This window comes from Labrus bergylta, chromosome 4, assembly GCF_963930695.1.
Source record: "Labrus bergylta chromosome 4, fLabBer1.1, whole genome shotgun sequence".
Taxonomy (NCBI): Eukaryota; Metazoa; Chordata; class Actinopteri; order Labriformes; family Labridae; genus Labrus; species Labrus bergylta.
In genome coordinates, this window is record NC_089198.1 from 31,582,949 (window position 1) to 31,601,418 (window position 18,470).

General features: G+C 38.3%; 1 protein-coding gene across 3 annotated transcripts; it reads right to left on the minus strand.

Annotated features, from left to right (window-relative positions):
- Nucleotides 1–794: 794 nt before the first annotated feature.
- Nucleotides 795–11,194, minus strand: LOC109978453 (uncharacterized). 3 transcript variants are annotated; one of them, XM_065954376.1, is made up of 14 exons: nt 11,070–11,194; nt 9,617–10,508; nt 8,458–8,829; nt 7,442–7,477; nt 7,144–7,218; nt 6,776–6,857; nt 6,623–6,686; nt 5,811–6,303; nt 4,916–4,951; nt 4,628–4,702; nt 4,354–4,435; nt 4,201–4,264; nt 3,677–3,884; nt 795–2,444 (listed from the first exon to the last, which is right to left on the minus strand). In XM_065954376.1, exons 8-14 carry the CDS (start codon nt 6,279–6,281, stop codon nt 2,379–2,381), a joined length of 1,002 nt encoding a protein of 333 aa, XP_065810448.1. In that variant the 5' UTR covers nt 6,282–6,303; nt 6,623–6,686; nt 6,776–6,857; nt 7,144–7,218; nt 7,442–7,477; nt 8,458–8,829; nt 9,617–10,508; nt 11,070–11,194; the 3' UTR covers nt 795–2,378. The 3 variants fall into 3 exon arrangements, with proteins under 3 accessions (XP_065810448.1, XP_065810450.1, XP_065810449.1); XM_065954378.1 differs by lacking the exon at nt 8,458–8,829; XM_065954377.1 differs by lacking the exons at nt 9,617–10,508; nt 11,070–11,194 and having other exon boundaries at nt 8,458–9,601.
- Nucleotides 11,195–18,470: the final 7,276 nt, after the last annotated feature.

Consider the following 18,470-nt stretch of genomic DNA (forward strand, 5'->3'; position numbering starts at 1 on the left):
CTGGAGTATTAACTCTGAGGCCTAGTCCACATGAAGGTAGTTATTTTTTTTTTAAACAGAGGTTTTCCTCCTCAGTGTAAGAAATAAATTAAAATCATTCAAAGATTTAAAAAATGTCAGTACTTATTTATGATTTAATAATAATTTTTATTGTAAGTGATTTACAGTATGTGGGGGGAGCTTTTAAAAATATACATTAAAAAAACCTTGAGCAGATTCGCTCTTATAGATTCTCACATCTACAGAGTACATTTCTAAATGGAGGGTAATCAAAATGTTTAAGGCACTCGTGATTTTATAAGATGCTGTCAAAGAAACATATGTCAATAGTGAGGGAATATTTAAAATATCCTGGAATAAATTCCTTACCAAGAAATTCCTGCACAAATGTTTTCATAAATAAATGTTTTCAACACATGTAAAAAGATTTAAATCCAACTCCTGTAGGAACATCAGTGAGAGCTGTTCAACCTACCTGGAACCGTATTGGTGAGATGCCTTCCATAATTAAATAAAAAAGTTTAATGATTTAAAATTACATATTTTAACCATTATTGTGAAAAAAACTTACAAAAAAGGAGTTGACAGTTCCTGCAAGTTGTAGCTTTACGATTTCCGCATGCTGATATTCATTCAACACTTCTTTTTGCAGTTATAGTCAGTTATAGTATTATTTTATATTAATGACTGTAACTATTATTACTACATTGTTATAAGTAGTAATAGCATAGAATGCGTTTTAATTCTTTGTCTTTTCTTTATGTATTTTAACATTGACACCAAACATACATGAGTCTGTTTAATGATGGTTTTATTCTCATTACAGGGTCAATGATATTAGTGACCAAGGTAGATGAAGATGAGTCATCCGCAGGCACAAACCCTTCACAAATACAGGTTGTTAAGTTAAAAAGACATTTTGTACTGGACTCGTCTATCATCTAAAACAGTGTTTCTCAAATGGGGGTACGTGAGAGTACAGCAAGGGGTACGTGACAAATGTCGTTAAAAAAAAGTTGCACCACTACAAACCAATATAATGAATTCTAGGAAAATCCATTCACTGATTAAAGACAAATTAATTAACAGCACATGTTCTCTATGCAACGTTTAATATGGCACTATTTCCAACTTCAGGATATTCATTTATAATATAGCTTGCATTATGTATGAATGTATGAAGACGTATGTCTTCATACAGAAGACAGTACCACATACATCACATACATCACAGATGTACCACATACATCAATTTATTTATGTTCTTTTCCAAAATTATTTCCTGAAAAATGTTCTTGGCCAGACAAAGGGGTACACAAGCCAAAACGTTAGAGAACCTGTGATCTAAAATATAAAAAGAGTTTTAAAAAAAAAAAATAATAATAATAAACCTAATCCCCATCATCATCTTCATCATCATCAATCATCATTATCCTCATCATCATTTCATAATATATCTGAAGCTTGTATTTTCAGTCTTTCGACAAGCTCTTTTAAGCATCTTCACCCTTTCCCCATTTCCCCAAGGAGCCTTTGGTTTATTGTTATTTTCTTTAGTTTTGACTGGAGCAATGCTGTCATGTTGATGATGTGACTTAAAGCCGAGTTGAAATTGTCCATCATCTCATCACATGATGACATGATGTGCAAATTATGGTTAATGTATTCCTGAATAAATATCTCAGTGGTATTGTCAATAATAACACGCTTGTTTGAAATTCTGACTACGTTGTCATGTTTTGGTGTGCAGATCACATTAAAAAATATGCAGAAGTGACCTGAAATTGCAACATATAGTTGCACTGTGGCCTTTAGATAGAATCAGGTCGAGGGTGTGTCCTTGTTTATGTGTGGGCCCCATAACATGCTGTGAGAATTTAAATGTTTCTAGTATATTTAATAGTTGTTTTGTGTCCAGATTCTTGGGGTTGTCGATGTGAATATTAAAGTCACCAGGAATTACAATACAGTCATAGTCTATAGAAGCGAAACGGAAGGTAAAAATGAAAGTAGCGAGGAACCATTAGCTACAGGCACTAGGACCCGGGGGACGTCAATAGTAGTTAGACTGGTAAGAGGGAGTCATTGAATTGTTTTGGTTACCTGGGAGCGGAACACATGTTGCACTTCCACAAAGATCGCCGTTTGGCTAATAAAAAAATGGCTGACACAAAATCCTCATGAAGCACTTATCTAAATTAAAATCATTCACAGATTAAAAAAATGTCAGTTCTTATTTATGATTGAATAATTATTTTTATTGTACATGATTTACAGTTACAGTTGCAAAGTGGGCAGAGCTTTTAATTTTCAATTTTTAATTTGTATTTGCGTAGCGTCAACTCAAGTGTTATCTCAAGACACTTGAGCCCTCATCATCAATCATCCTCATCATCAATCATCATCGCATTCAGGATCATCTCCATCAGGGTCCCAGCAGACATCTGCAAACAAGAGGAGATAATGTCACTAAAACAGTCAGGTTCTAACTTCAATCATTTAGCATACAGACATCTCAAGACAGGAAATTAATAGAATACATAGTTTTTACACACAAAGGATCACCCTCAGGATCATCGCCATCAGGATCATGGCCCTCAGGATCATGGTTATCATGGGAATATATAGTTTTTACACTCTTGAGGAATCTTTGTCAAGTTACCCTAGAGCTATTTTGGAGGCTTTTGAGACATAAAGGCTGAATGTGTGCTTTTCTTTACACCAGAGATCAGAGTAGACTTTTTGTTGTTACACACAGTCTTTCCTCCAGTTGTTGTGATGCTACTTAAAGTACTCGACTTATACACTGTATCATAAGACAATGTTGTCATGATTCTCAGCCCTCCCTTCTCCTTTTGTGTTTTGTTTATTTGTCACTGTCTGTTTGATCCTTATGTATCTCCCCCTCTGTGCAGTGCTCTGTGTGTGTTATCAGATTCACCCGTCGCCTGATCGTTTGGTCAGCTAGTTGGTACTAGTAGATCCTGGCTCCTGTAGTAAGCTCTTCAGTTCAAGCTTAACCCTCCGTGCCTTGCTGCCCTGCCTGCTTGTCTGCTTGCCCGCTCATCTGCCTGCCTGAACTGTGTTTGTGAGATGCCGTTTCAATCTGGACATTGCCGTGTGGAAAACACGAGGACACCACAGAAAGAACCACGTGAAGGATTCCACGGGTTGGACACTGCACTCACTGGGACACTCGAGCACGCTCACACTGAGCGAAGGATCACACCACTCCCCCTCCCCTGCACACAAAAATTGTGAGTATCTGTGTTCTTGTCGTGCTTTTCGTTCCATAATCATATACAAACTGTAACAAGTATAATATGTTTGTATAAAATATGAAGGCGTTTTCGGACAGCAGGAACATTTTCAAAGTTCAAGGAACTGATTGAACCCTCCCCCTTTTTTATTTATTTTGCACTGCAGGAAGCATTTAGTTACTAGAACCTTTTCAGCTCCTGCTTCAGAGTAGGTACTTAAGTACACTTTGATCTGCTCTTTTGTAACATGACATAAGAAAGATCATCATTTGGATAGTATGTGACCTTAAAGACTGAGAAAACCTGGTCTGTGGTCCTCTGTTGGTGGTGTCACTATGGGAGTGTTCTCCCTGGTGAAGAACCTGTTTTTTTAACTTCAAGAAATTTAAAAATAACTGAACCCACTAGAACTTTACCTTAACACGCGTGGCTTCCTGTCCACCTCTCAAGGATGTAATAGGACAGGATCCCCGGATCGCCCTCCAGATCGCCCTCCAGATCGCCCCCATGACCTCCTCCATGATCACATCGGGCATCCACTTCAGGATCATCTCCCTGGGGATGGTCACCATCAGGGTCACCATCAGGGTCCCAGCAACCATCAATAGATGAGTCAGACTCCATCTGCAAACAAGAGGAGATAATGTCACTAAAACAGTCAGGTTCTAACTTCAATCATTTAGCATACAGACATCTCAAGACAGGAAATTAATAGAATATATCGTTTTTACACACAAATGAATCTTTGTCGAGTTGCCCTAGAGCTTTTTTGGAGGCTTTTGAGACATAAAGGCTGAGTGTGTGCTTTTCTTTACACCAGAGTAGGTACTCTCCCAGCAGAAGGACTTAAGTACACTTTGATCTTTTGTAACATAACATAAGAAAGAGTAAGGACTTTTACATCATTTGGATAGTATGTGACCTGAAAGACGTAAAGTACCTGGTCTGGGGTCCTCTGTTGGTGGTGTCACTATGGGAGTGTTCTCCCTGGTGAAGAATCTCCTCTGAAAACAGTTTAAATTCTGATTTTAGAAATAAAACTCACAAGTAGAACATATTTCATAGATTGTAAAGATGAACTATTCATATTTACCTAAGGGTCTCTGCTGCTCCAACACTCCTCCCACGTTGGGTGAGTTGTCCACATGATTCTGCTGATTGTTCCCAATCAGAGGCTGCAGCAGCACAGGGGACAGAAAGGTAAAGTCAGAGGGTCTCTAGCACACAGAAAAAATGCTGAATAATAAGGACGGCCTTGCAAACAAGCTTAGTCTGAAAGTGCTGTAGTGTGGGCCAAAGGTTTGCTTGATTTATACTTCCCATTATTCCCAAATAAACATCAAATTCAAGAAGATGTACACACTTACATCAGGTAATGGATATGTTCTCTCTCCATCCACCACGACTCCAGTCAAACCAGCAGGGTCATCGACACACTGGACCTGTAGGAGATCAAACATGATTCATATGATAATGAGAGGACAGATATCTTTATACTGTTTTAATAATATTTCACGATTAAATATCAAATACAGTTGTTTATAATGTGTGTGTGTGTGTGTGTGTGTGTGTGTGTGTGTGTGCGCGCGCGCGTTTGCGTGTGTGCGTGTGTGTGTTTGCATCCATAAAGGAAGATATAAAATAATCATACTCACCGGAGTAGATGACTCCTCAGGTTTTATTGGTTGAACCTGAGTATAAAACAACAAGACAATTATTGTGATTTACAGTAAAATACTGTATTGTCTCCCAGGGGGGAAATTTGACCGAAATAATGACCGTACTAAGCAAAGCACATTAAGATCTTAATTCTTGTTCAACAACTGCCAAATTTACTATCAATGAGCAGTCATTAGGAGGTATTGAGGGCAAACTCTTAGTATGCTATGAATTAGCACGCTAATAAAAACTAGTAAATGGTGAATATTGTGACATTAATCTGAAGAGATACCAAATTATTAACAAGTTATTTGATTAAACTTTTGACCTCTTCTATCCTTTTTAAACTCTACACAATTCAATGTCCAGTTATAAAAATATAAACACAGAACATAAGTCAACTTTACAAAGCATGAACACAAGATCCAAATCCAAGAATGAAAAGCTAAAGAAAACACACTTTTCCACACCGACTGCTTCAATGAAAGTTATGTCATGGACTTCCCCTCCGACATGACAAAATGTCCGATCGCCAAGAAAAATATGACTGCAATCTAATTCACCGAGCCCAACAAACACGCTGCCCTCCTTAAATATGTTACCGGACAAGATGAAGCAGCTCCCTTTGTGAGGACGTGTTATATAAAAGATCGATAAAGTATATTAGCACAGCTATCGTCATCAACTCTATGCTAATTCTCATTATTATTAGCTAATGCTACTTCCCCGGTAAGTTTACACAAACATCCATTCACACAGTTCAATAACACCTATAATCTCACCATTTCTTCAAATGAACAGGAACAATGCAGAGTCGTTGACTAAACAGGCCTTTTTTTGGTTTTTTAACTTCAAGAAATTTAAAAATAACTGAACCCACTAGAACTTTACCTGAACACGCGTGGTTTCCTGTCCACCTCTCAAGGATGATCTCACTGTAATAGGACAGGATCCCCGGATCGCCCTCCAGATCGCCCCCATGATCTCCTCCATGATCACATTTAGGATCCACTTCAGGATCATCTCCCTCTGGATGATCATAATCAGGATCACCATCAGGATCCCAGCAGCCATCGCCCTCAGGATCATCCTCGGGATCACCTTCCAGATCCCCCTCAGGATCGCATTTAGGATCACCATTTGGATGGCATTCAGGATCATCTCCCTCTGGATGATCATAATCAGGATCACCATCAGGGTCCCAGCAGCCATCGCCCTCAGGATCATCCTCTGGATCACCTTCGGGATCCCCCTCAGGATCGCATTTAGGATCCCCTTCAGGATCGGCGTCAGGATCGCACTCAGGATCATCTCCCTGGGGATGGTCACCATCAGGGTCACCATCAGGGTCCCAGCAACCATCAATAGATGAGTCAGACTCCATCTGCAAACAAGAGGAGATAATGTCACTAAAACAGTCAGGTTCTAACTTCAATCATTTAGCATACAGACATCTCAAGACAGGAAATTAATAGAATATATCGTTTTTACACACAAATGAATCTTTGTCGAGTTGCCCTAAAGCTCTTTTGGAGGCTTTTGAGACATAAAGGCTGAGTGTGTGCTTTTCTTTACACCAGAGTAGGTACTCTCCCAGCACAAGAAGGACTTAAGTACACGTTGATCTTTTGTAACATAACATAAGAAAGAGTAAGGACTTTTACATCATTTGGATAGTATGTGACCTGAAAGACGTAAAGTACCTGGTCTGGGGTCCCCTGTTGGTGGTGTCACTATGGGAGTGTTCTCCCTGGTGAAGAATCTCCTCTGAAAACAGTTTAAATTCTGATTTTAGAAATAAAACTCACAAGTAGAACATATTTCATAGATTGTAAAGATGAACTATCCATATTTACCTAAGGGTCTCTGCTGCTCCAACACTCCTCCCACGTTGGGTGAGTTGTCCACATGATTCTTCTGATTGTTCCCAATCAGAGGCTGCAGCAGCACAGGGGACAGAAAGGTAAAGTCAGAGGGTCTCTAGCACACAGGAAAAATGCTGAATAATAAGGACGGCCTTGCAAACGAGCTTAGTCTGAAAGTGCTGTAGTGTGGGCCAAAGGTTTGCTTGATTTATACTTCCCATTATTCCCAAATAAACATCAAATTCAAGAAGATTGGCCTCAAACAAGAAGGAGGAATAAGATATAGTGTTGTTGCTGGATATATTCATCTATGGAAAAAAGGTTTGCATCAATGTTCATTTCAGTTAGTAAACACTTACATCAGGTAATGGATATGTTCTCTCTCCATCCACCACGACTCCAGTCAGATCAGTAGGGTCATCGACACACTGGACCTGTAGGAGATCAAACATGATTCATATGATAATGAGAGGACAGATATCTTTATACTGTTTTAATAATATTTCACGATTAAATATCAAATACAGTTGTTTATAATGTGATTGTGTGTGTGTGTGTGTGTGTGTGTGTGTGTGTGTGTGTGTGTGTGTGTGTGTGTGTGTGTGTGCGTGTGTGTGTTTGCATCCATAAAGGAAGATATAAAATAATCATACTCACCGGAGTAGATGACTCCTCAGGTTTTATTGGTTGAACCTGAGTATAAAACAACAAGACAATTATTGTGATTTACAGTAAAATACTGTATTGTCTCCCAGGGGGGAAATTTGACCGAAATAATGACCGTACTAAGCAAAGCACATTAAGATCTTAATTCTTGTTCAACAACTGCCAATGAGCAGTCATTAGGAGCTATTGAGGGCAAACTCTTAGTATGCTACGAATTAGCACGCTAATAAAAACTAGTAAATGGTGAATATTGTGACATTAATCTGAAGAGTTACCAAATTATTAACAAGTTATTTGATTAAACTTTTGACCTCTTCTATCCTTTTTAAACTCTACACAATTCAATGTCCAGTTATAAAAATATAAACACAGAACATAAGTCAACTTTACAAAGCATGAACACAAGATCCAAATCCAAGAATGAAAAGCTAAAGAAAACACACTTTTCCACACCGACTGCTTCAATGAAAGTTATGTCATGGACTTCCCCTCCGACATGACAAAATGTCCGATCGCCAAGAAAAATATGACTGCAATCTAATTCACCGAGCCCAACAAACACGCTGCCCTCCTTAAATATGTTACCGGACAAGATGAAAAGATCGATAAAGTATATTAGCACAGCTATCGTCGTCAACTCGATGCTAATGCTAATTTTATTAGCTAATACTACTTCCCCGGTAAGTTTACATAAACATCCATTCACACAGTTCAATAACACCTATAATCTCACCATTTCTTCAAATGAACAGGAACAATGCAGAGTCGTTGACTAAACAGGCTATTTAACTTATATTAAAATAACTGTTCCAGCTAGAACTTTACCCTAACACGCGTGGTTTCCTGTCCACCTCTAAAGGATGATCTCATTATAATAGGACAACCTCCGTAAATTTGGCAAATGCGCTACGCTGCAAATCTCTTCTTTGTCTTAGGGTGGATATTTCTCACAACTTTGGTTCTTTTAAAGCTCCACAATCATTTCCCACAATCAGATTTCAGCTTACCTTAGATGTTGAGCCGTATGTCTTATAAAACACATTATCTTCTGTTCTTTCAAAGGGATTGGAGCTACATGGTCATGAAGAAAATGTGGCCACAAATCCAGACGTTGTTGAGTGTTCCCATGACAGAAGTGACTGGGAAGCACTTTCATTGTGTCTTCATCTTGATGTCTGATGTAACTTTGTGTCTTCGTCTTATCCATGATATTTCAAGTCTTTTTTCACTTTTTTTCACCATCTGCTTCACTTCACTTCAGCCGAGCTGCTTTAACTACAGTCCTGGTTGTAGAGATTGCTGGTCATTTGTGTTCACACCAGTTTACTTCATAAGTTTGATTCCTCGTTGTACGATCATCATTCAGTGTCCACTTCCTCCTTTGAAGACCAGAGAATAAAGATGATTTTTGTGGAAGAGTGAGTCAGTAGAAGCCCCCCAGAGACCTCGACCTCCACACACCTCAAACAGTCTTGAAACTACATAAACATTCATTCAGACAGTTCTATAACACCTAAACAGGTATATTTATAAATATATATATATATACTTATATATTTATACACCTATAATCTTACCATTTCAACAGCCAGAGTCTTGTTTACTAACGTAATGCCTTCTTTGGCTTTTTGACTTCAGGAGCTACCAGGTAAACATGGCCTGCTGATCACCTGATATGACGTGTTGTCTTATGTAATAACAGGAAAGTTGCCAAGATGGAACCATCCAGAAACATTCTGCTTTGATTTCATTTCCTGGTTTGTCATCGTACTAAACTATTGAAGCTTTGGATCCATACAGGCAACAAACTGAAATCATATAGGGTCAATAAAATCATGAATCGTCTTAAACACTGAGCTGCGTTTACAGCTCTCTCTGACTGTTTTTTTATGGTTTTTTTTTTTACTTTTTATGCCTTTATTTAGAGACAAGACAGTGGATAAAGTCAGAGATCTGGGAGAGGGAGAGACAGAGTGGGGAATGACATGTGGGAAAAGGATCCACAGGTTGGATACAAACCCAGGCCGCCTGCTTTTAGGACTACAGCCTCTGTACATGGGGCACATACACTAACCACTAGGCTTGAATAACGATAATATCTAACAACAGCATCTTTGGTTCTTTTAAAGCTCCCCAATCATTTCCCACAATCAGATTTCAGGTTACCTTAGATGTTGAGCCGTATGTTTTATAAAACACATTATCTTCTGTGGTTTCAAAGGGATTGGAGATACATGGTCATATCATTGTGGCCACAAATCCAGACGTTGTTGAGTGTTCCCATGACAGAAGACCAAGTTAAGCAGGAGGTCACTATGTATTTTGGCCCTAAACCTTTAAGCGCTTTATAAACTAGCAACAGGATTTTAAAGTCTATTCTCTGACAGACTGGGAGCCAGTGTAAGGACCTCAGAATTGGACTGATGTGATCCATTTTCTTGGTTTTGTTGAGGACTCTAGCAGCAGCATTCTGGATCAGCTGCAGTTGTCTGACAGATTTTTTAGGCAGACCTGTAAAGACACTGTTGCAGTAATCAAGACGACTGAAGATAAAAGCATGGACAAGTTTTTCCAGGTCCTGCTGGGACATAAGTCCTCTAATTCTTGATATGTTCTTCAGCTGATAGTAGGCTGACTTTGTAATTGTCTTAATGTGGCTTTTAAAGTTGAGTGACTGGGAAGCACTTGTGTCTTCATCTTGATGTCTGATGTAACTTTGTGTCTTCGTCTTATCCATGATATTTAAAGTCTTTTTTCACTTTTTTTGTGATCCCATCTGCTTCACTTCACTTCAGCCGAGCTGCTTTAACTACAGTCCTGGTTGTAGAGATTGCTGGTCATTTGTGTTCACACCAGTTTACTTCATAAGTTTGATTCCTCGTTGTACGATCATCATTCAGTGTCCACTTCCTCTTTTGAAGGCCAGAGAATAAAGATGATTTTTGTGGAAGAGTGAGTCAGTAGAAGCCCCCCAGAGACCTCGACCTCCACACACCTCAAACACTCTTGAAACTACAAAAGTATCCATATTTGTAGTCCGTTCAGTCTGCTGCAATGTCTGTAAGAAATAAAGAGAACATGATTTAGAAAAAGAGAGATTGATTGTTTAGTTTTCTCAAGCTGAACTTTGAGTGTCTGAACTTGAGTCACATGTTGACTTTAAAATCTTCATGGACCAACCTTTATATCTGATCCTCTTAAATATAAATGATTAAAGAGAAGCACAAGTAACCACTTATCACACACACACACACACACACACACACACACCTTAAAATATGAAACATTTATGGCACTAATTTTGTACTTTTTCTACTGGTTATGAGAATATTTCCCTATAATAATGTAATAATAATAATAATAATGTAGTAATAATAATAATGTAGTAATAATAATAATGTAATAATAATAATAATTTATTCATAATAATAATAATGTATAGGAAAAGAAATGAGCAACAATAGAACATGAACCCAAAAATCACAAGAAAATCTGAATCTGAATCAGCTCATTCTCTCTATTTATCCTGCCATTAAAACATTTAAATATTAATCAGTAAATTTAATCCTAACAGTGGTTTAGAAAACAGACTTTGAATTGAAAAATTAAGATCATTTACCTCGTTCAAAAATCCCAGAGCCCTCGTCATGTTTACCAACGTTCCTTCAGGTGGTTAATGTCTTGCAGAGAGAAATCACGTCGATAAAGGTGTGCTGTTGACAGATTCTTCAGGGTGTTCCAACTGGTTGAACAACAAACGAACAAATCAGAGTTTTGTGACGCCACCCTGTAACGTTTCCACATTTTAGAGAAGTTCATCATCATCATCATCATGAGTTCTTTTTCAGCTCTCAGAGGGAGTGTGTGCCGAGAAAACTTTCAAATTAAAAACAGTCTTCACTCAGATAGAGATATATAGATGGATACTTTATTCGTCCTTTGCAGGAAATTACACTGCCACAGCAGCAACTGTAATCACAGTCAAGACACCACATAAAAACTGAACACAGACCATTCAGGCATAAAAACAAGACATCAAAAATACTAAGATCTGTTTTTAAAAACTACACTAGAAATGTGATTCACCTTTAGTGTACAAAGTCTGTTAGTTTATTTATGAATAAATATGAGTACATGTATTCATCTTGCTTTATTCTCCATGAAACAGTCTGATGGCAGTTAAGAGAAAAGATTTCCTGTAACCTTCAGTTCTGCACCTCGAGGTGATCAACCTGTGACTAAACGGTCTCTGTTGGATCACATCCAGGGTGTGTAGTGGGTGTACAGAGTTTCTCAGGATGGTCTTAGGTTTTAAGAGCACTCTTGCCTCTGTGATGGAGCTGGCCTTCCTAATTAGCTTGTTTCTGTTTTAGTCTGCTGTGTGGGCTCCCTCTCTCCCAGCACACCACAGAACAAGACACGAGCAACAACAGTCTGATAAAAGGTGCACACAAGAGGACTGTTTATTAGTAAACAGATCCCAGCACCCTTACAATACTGCTGTGTGTTTATTTTAAAGACAAGAATCAAGTCGTCTGTGTGGTTTGATGAGTTGTCTGTCAAGTTCTCTCCTTAAATGATCCTGACAGTATGGGACAATGAGAGGCAGTTCTATGGCAGGTCTTTGGTGTAGCATATGGGCATAATGTACTTTATTCTTTATGTTTTCACTCACAGTCTCAAAAGGTGAAACTTGAATTCCTCTCAGTGATTCACATCTTCATGAAACCCATATCGAGCATACCAGCTGTTTAATCTGATCTCTGGTGTCATGCATAAGTAATCCACTGTCTCTGTCTGTCTAACCTTCAGAGGAACAGGGTTTGATGGTGACAAATATTTATGATGGCTATTTCAGTAAGTTAGGTAACAGAAACAAAATGGTGAAATATCATTTAGTGAATGAAACTTGTTGAACCTGTTTTTTTGCCCAAGGACACATCAGACATGTTGCTGCAGGAGCTGGGGATCGAACCCGAATGACGACTCTACCAACTACACCACAGCCGCCCCACTCTGTGGTTGAGAGACATGCTTCTTAAACACTCACGCCTTAAACACACACATGCTCCAACAGGACCGGTGGACATGCGTTAGAGCTGATGGAGGATCGGAGCCTTGCTCATGGGCACCTCGCCTGACTAGAATGAATTTTAAATGATTTTAATGTATGCAGCACATTCGCCCCCTTAGTCTTTGAATTAAATGTTAATGTCAAGTTTATAAATATCAAACATGATTGATATTTACAATTCCAGATTGGGGAGGCTCCAACTTGATCAGTCAAATAATCATGTTGACACCACACACTTATTTGGACAAAGCCTTGAATCTAGCCACGGCTCCCTCGACAGTTGTTTCAGTCAGGAGAGACTCAATTAAGAGTGAACGATGATTTAGCAATTCAGGAAAAATATGAATATTCAATGTATTTGATGATTAGACTCCGTCATGATGACTTCATTCACTCAGAGGGGTAGTCAGGCTGACAGCGGGATATGATCGACCCCGACAAGGAAATGCCCAAAGCATCCGGTCAATTTCAAATTAAAAGACAATTTACAGCCTCCTGATCGTTTATTCCATCACTTTATCAACATTACGTCAAAACAGACACAGAATGAACACCAGACTCCTCAGAAAGACAAAGCAACATGTGTTTTACATGATGTTCTTTCTAATCCCGTGTGTGGGCTTGTAGTTCTCCTGTGATCTTGTGAACCTGTGAGAACTGCGCTCCGCTGTGCAAATTCTCCAGAAATGAACCCAGCACCGGTATGGTGAGCTGGGAAACTGCAGGTAACTGTGAGTCTAACTGAATACTTTTTAGATGTGAAGGTATTTAAATTCATTTTGAATCAATACATGTATTTCCAAATGAATATTTAGTATACAGTTAATGATTTCTGAGGTTTGTTTGTAATAAGTGGGCTAATGTAAAGTAAGCGTGTTGTTTATGTTGAGGGTTACCTGAAGGGGGTCCTCTGAGATAAAAAGCTGCTTACAGTACATCATGTCTTAATTATCATTTGCTTCCTGAAGCTGAGATGTTTAATTTAGTGCTGGAGGTCATCGAGAATCATGAGGCTTCATATTCAGTGCTGGACTATTATTTTAAGTTAATATGCTTCAGGTGCTTTCCAGTTGAGTGACCATCTTCCCTTCATCATATATCTTTTCCACAAGTGTTTGATAACTGCATTTGAGGGATTAACAGAATATATATGCATGTCTACATCTATCTATCTCTGTAGATCAAAGAAAGATATCAGCCGATACATCAGTATCGATTTTGTTCCCAAAAATTCCATATCAAAATAATGACCAGACTTCCACCACTTTAGTATTACTATTTAATTTACTCCTGTCGCATTATTGAATTTTAATTACTAATAACTGAGGCACATTTTCTTCTTCATGACCTTGAATTTTAAGTCTCCTGGCACATCTCCTTTCGTTGTTGTTGTATGTAGACTATAACAAGATTTGAATTTAATCTTGACTTTATTTAATGAAGTATTTTTGAAAAGTTCAGTTTCTTGGAGACTTTGAAATGTCACCCTAAAACCTCCAGGGAAGAACCACGGATTAAATAAAATAAAATGTACAGGACGCGTTCTTGGTATTTTTGAAACTATATGAGGAATGACATTAAAGCTGAATACTGTGTGACATTCAGTATTCAGCTTTAAATAGTGTCAATTCTGGTTGGCGTTTTTTTTGTTTTGGATTTTGAAAATTTCAGAAAATCGGAGAATCGAAAAGACCAAGTACTTTGAGTTTTCTGTTGTATCTTTCATCACTAGAAGTACACTGAATTATACAAGTTACACAGGCCTTTTTGGCCCGCGGATGACATCAGACTGGCCCGCAGAGCCATTCTATTCACAATTAAAAAATGAATAACTAATAAACAGGGGGTAAAACTTGACTGTCTTGACAATGACTGTCATTGTTGCCACAGTAAAGTTTTAAAAACAGCACATCGCTCCCATTCAATAGAAGATCTTTAGTCCTGTGCTCGCAGCCTATCACAATCTTGTGTTGTTGATGGGAAACACGGCTTTCGCGCAGTGTACTGCTGTGGTGGGCTTTCTTGTCCGACCCCTGGGTCCTTAGCTTTCTGAAAATTTGGCCCCCTAAACAATAGAATTGAATAGCCATGCTGTATGTTATGGTTCACCCATAGCAGCCCCTCCCTTCCTCTTGTATGTTGTTATGCTGCATTCATGTGGTGTCAGACACAACGGAAAAACAAGTTTCTGAGTTGTAAAATGCACATGAACCTGCTCAAGTTGGAACAACAACTCGAAAACTCAGAAAAGAATGAGGTGCCCGACTTCCCGGCTAACATTCAGACTTTCCAAACTGAAATCACTTGAACACACTGAAGTCGGAAGAATTACTTCCAAACTCAGAAGCTTGGACCACCCGAGCAGCACCTGAATGCAGCATTAGTTTCCCTCTGTCTGTCTCAACCCTCTGTTTCTCCTCCCATGTGTGTGGGAAGCTGCATTCATGTGGTGTCGGACACATCGGAAAAACAACTTTCCCAGTTGTAAAATGCACATGAACACTTGCTCAAGTTGGAACAACAACTCGGAAACTCGGAAAAGAATGAGGTGCCCGACTTCCCGACTTGACGTCAGAACTGTCATCTCATGGGGGGAAAATATGTTTTGTTAATGTAAACATAATTTTTATTAATTCAGGTATTGCACATCAACTTTTTGCTCAAATATCACTTTTAACAGAGACATTTCACTGATCTTCTTCATGGCATCAACACTGTTTTGTGCTGTTGTTACAACATTCTGACTTTCCGAGCTGAAATCACTTGAACACACTGAAGTCGGAAGAATGACTTCCAAACTCAGAAACTTAGAACACTCGAGGAGCACCTGAATGCAGCATGAGTGCAGGTGGTTGTGGTTATTTCTACAGAATGCCCATGTGCAGATAATCTACCCCTCATCATCAAGCAGTATATCCACTCAGGTCTTTCACCACTCGTCGCCTGAGTATCCTATATCTCTCTGAGGTATTATCACTCATATTGGCTCTCTGTATAACTTATAGTTCTGTGTCAACTCATGCTCATGTGTCGCTGGTTTGCTCAATCACTAACCTCTGTGTCTCTCTGCCTCAGTGATCCTGTGATACATGTTCGTGCCTGTCTGCCTGCATTCACCGTCTCCCCGAGAGGATTTGGACACTCCTCCCCCTTGTCGCCTTTTGCACAATTAGTTTTGTTGCACTTTTAAAAACTGTTTAATTGTGCTTGTGTGTTCAGAGTCTTGCTTTTGGGTCCTTACTTTTGTGCTGATTCTAAACAGAATACATGCAATGACTTAAAACACAGAGCTCTTGTTTGAGCTGTCACTCAAAAACTCATTAGCCAATGGGGACGCATTCCTCAAAAAGCCTGTCCACTCGAGAGGTTTGTACCCGAAAGGTGACATTGAGAGCAAAAGTCTGATCAGTGAGAAAGAGGGAACTGTAAACAAAAGGACTGATAACAAGAAAAGTAAAAGGCTGATTATTTGCACAATTACACAGATAATTTAATTGCAAGTAATCTTTTTTTTCTTCAGTGAGATTATATCTCTCTCAAAGTCTTATATTTGTTTGCAATTTAAGAAGTTTTGTTTGATTTTTTTCTGGCACAAATATGATTCCATAGTGGTGTAGCTTTGTATGTAGACAACAACTTTAATTAAGAAAATGTTTACACAAACAAGCCAAAAAGTTCTGTTTATTTGTGGTGACTTCAACATTGATCTACTAAATCCAAGTAATCACAAAATGACAGAAGAATTTATCAGCACTGTGTATAAGCCTCTTTCCAAAAATAATCAGACCTAGTCGAATTACTAACCATTGTGCAACTTCAATCCACAACATATTTACTAATGAAATAGATAACAATACAATGAGTGGAATACTAATAAATGATATAAGTGACCACCTGCTAGTTTTTATGGTTTATGACAGCAACTACAGAAAAGGTAAAGAGGCAAATAAACCACAACACAAATGGCTCAGGACAGAGAAGTCCATGGATGCATTAAAACATGACTTACTCAGATATGACTGGGGTGGAGTACTTAAAGAAAATAACACTGATAAAGCATATGACAAATTTTTAAGAATATTTAAATTATTATATGATAAAAATGTTCCAATCAAACAATATAGCAGAAACGATAACTATAAAGATAATCAATGGATGTGGGATGACGAAAAATATACTATATAAAGAACTCATAAAACTTAGAACTAAGGAGGCAGAAAATAAATATGAGAAATATAAAAATAAGTTAACTAATATTATGGGAACCATGAAGAAGGAAGATTAAAGTAAATTATCAAACAATAATAAAAATAATATAAAAGGAATATGGAATATACTTAATGGCGTTATCAGGAATAACTCTAGACGCTCAATATTTTATTGAAAATGATTACAAAATTAATAATATGGATGATGTGGTGAACAAGTTTAATAGATTTGTGTTGGACCTAACTTAGCTGAAGAAATTCCTGAGCAAAAATAAAGATGAATATATAAATATTTTTAATATTGTTAGCAATCCTAGCTCAATGTTTCTCAAAGCAACAGATGAAAACTGTAAATTAATGCAAAAATAAAACATCCACTGATTGTTATTGAATTGATATGAAAATAATAAAACTAGTGATAAATAGGATTTCCAAACAATGACAGTCATTCACAAGTTTTAATCCTGTTCATTAATGTATTTTTTAATTTTTTAACCCATTATTCTTAAAGTCCAAATTATTAAAATTTACGGATGTAGTCCAACTAAAAACTGCACAGCTAGTGTGGAATAATCTTCTTCCTCGCAACATTCAGGAATTGTTTTGAGACAGACAGGGGAGTTATGAATTAAGGGGGCTTTTCAACTTTAGGACACGCAGTACATGCACTACACAAAAAAGTCTTAGTTTGTTTATTTCTGGTGTAAAACTGTGGAATAATCTGAGTGAAGACCTGAAGCTGACTAGTAATGTCATACAATTCAAAAATAAATGTAAATACATAGCCTAGTTTTTATAAATGTAGCCCTGGGTAATTTAAATTATTGTAAATACATAAAAAAGGGATTTGTTGTTCATTAAGAGGTTCATATAAAGTTCTTTTTGTGAATAAATGTGTTTTGACGTTATCTTGGTTATTTTAATGTGAACCTTATACTGCCACTTTAAAAAGTTTGTCTGCAGTGTACCTGGCTAACATGTGTTGTCTACAAGGTACAACCTATTTGTTTCATTTTAATGTGATTCGTGAAGTCATGTCATTTTTCCTGTTTGGTGATTGGCGGTGGGGCGGGAGTTAGTGGGGAGCGTGAACAGTGAAGAAAAGAGATGAGAGAGAGAAGGCAGCGGCAGCAGCAGCGTGAAGCAGAATTAAAAGACTGAAAAGGGAATTTTTACTGTCCAGTTCGGTCAGTTAACAGTTTCTTAGTATTTCATCTCGAGTGGAGGTGAAGTAAGGACATTGGTAGTGGACTTGGTTGATGTGAGTGTGAGCTGCAGCGGCTAGCTGAGTTCCTACATGATGAGGGAAGAAGAAGATTTTTCTTACTCCGACGGTCCTTCACAGTCAGCCATTAATCAGCTCCGAGGTGTGTGAGACTGTTGCTGTTTGAAGTTTGTAAGACTTTTGTTGAGAGTGAGAGCAGCGGCTAGCTGTACTCTGAGGGTCCGCCACGTTCAGCCTGCCCGCCACCCGCTCGTAATCAGCCCACCCGCAACTCGTCATCAGCCCGTCAGTGTATCCCACCAGCTTCAAGGGGCATTTCTGGGATTCTAGTGACTTGAACTCTGCTATTGTGAGCATTCACCTGCTATTCCTGCACGGTCAACGTGAACCAGCTTCAACTGCATTCGGCCGCAATTTTACACCCTCGACCTGGCCTGCAACATGGGTTTGTTTACTGCGGTTAAGTGAGTCGTCTTTTGCAAAACCCCGGTCAAGCTAACCGCCACTTGAAAA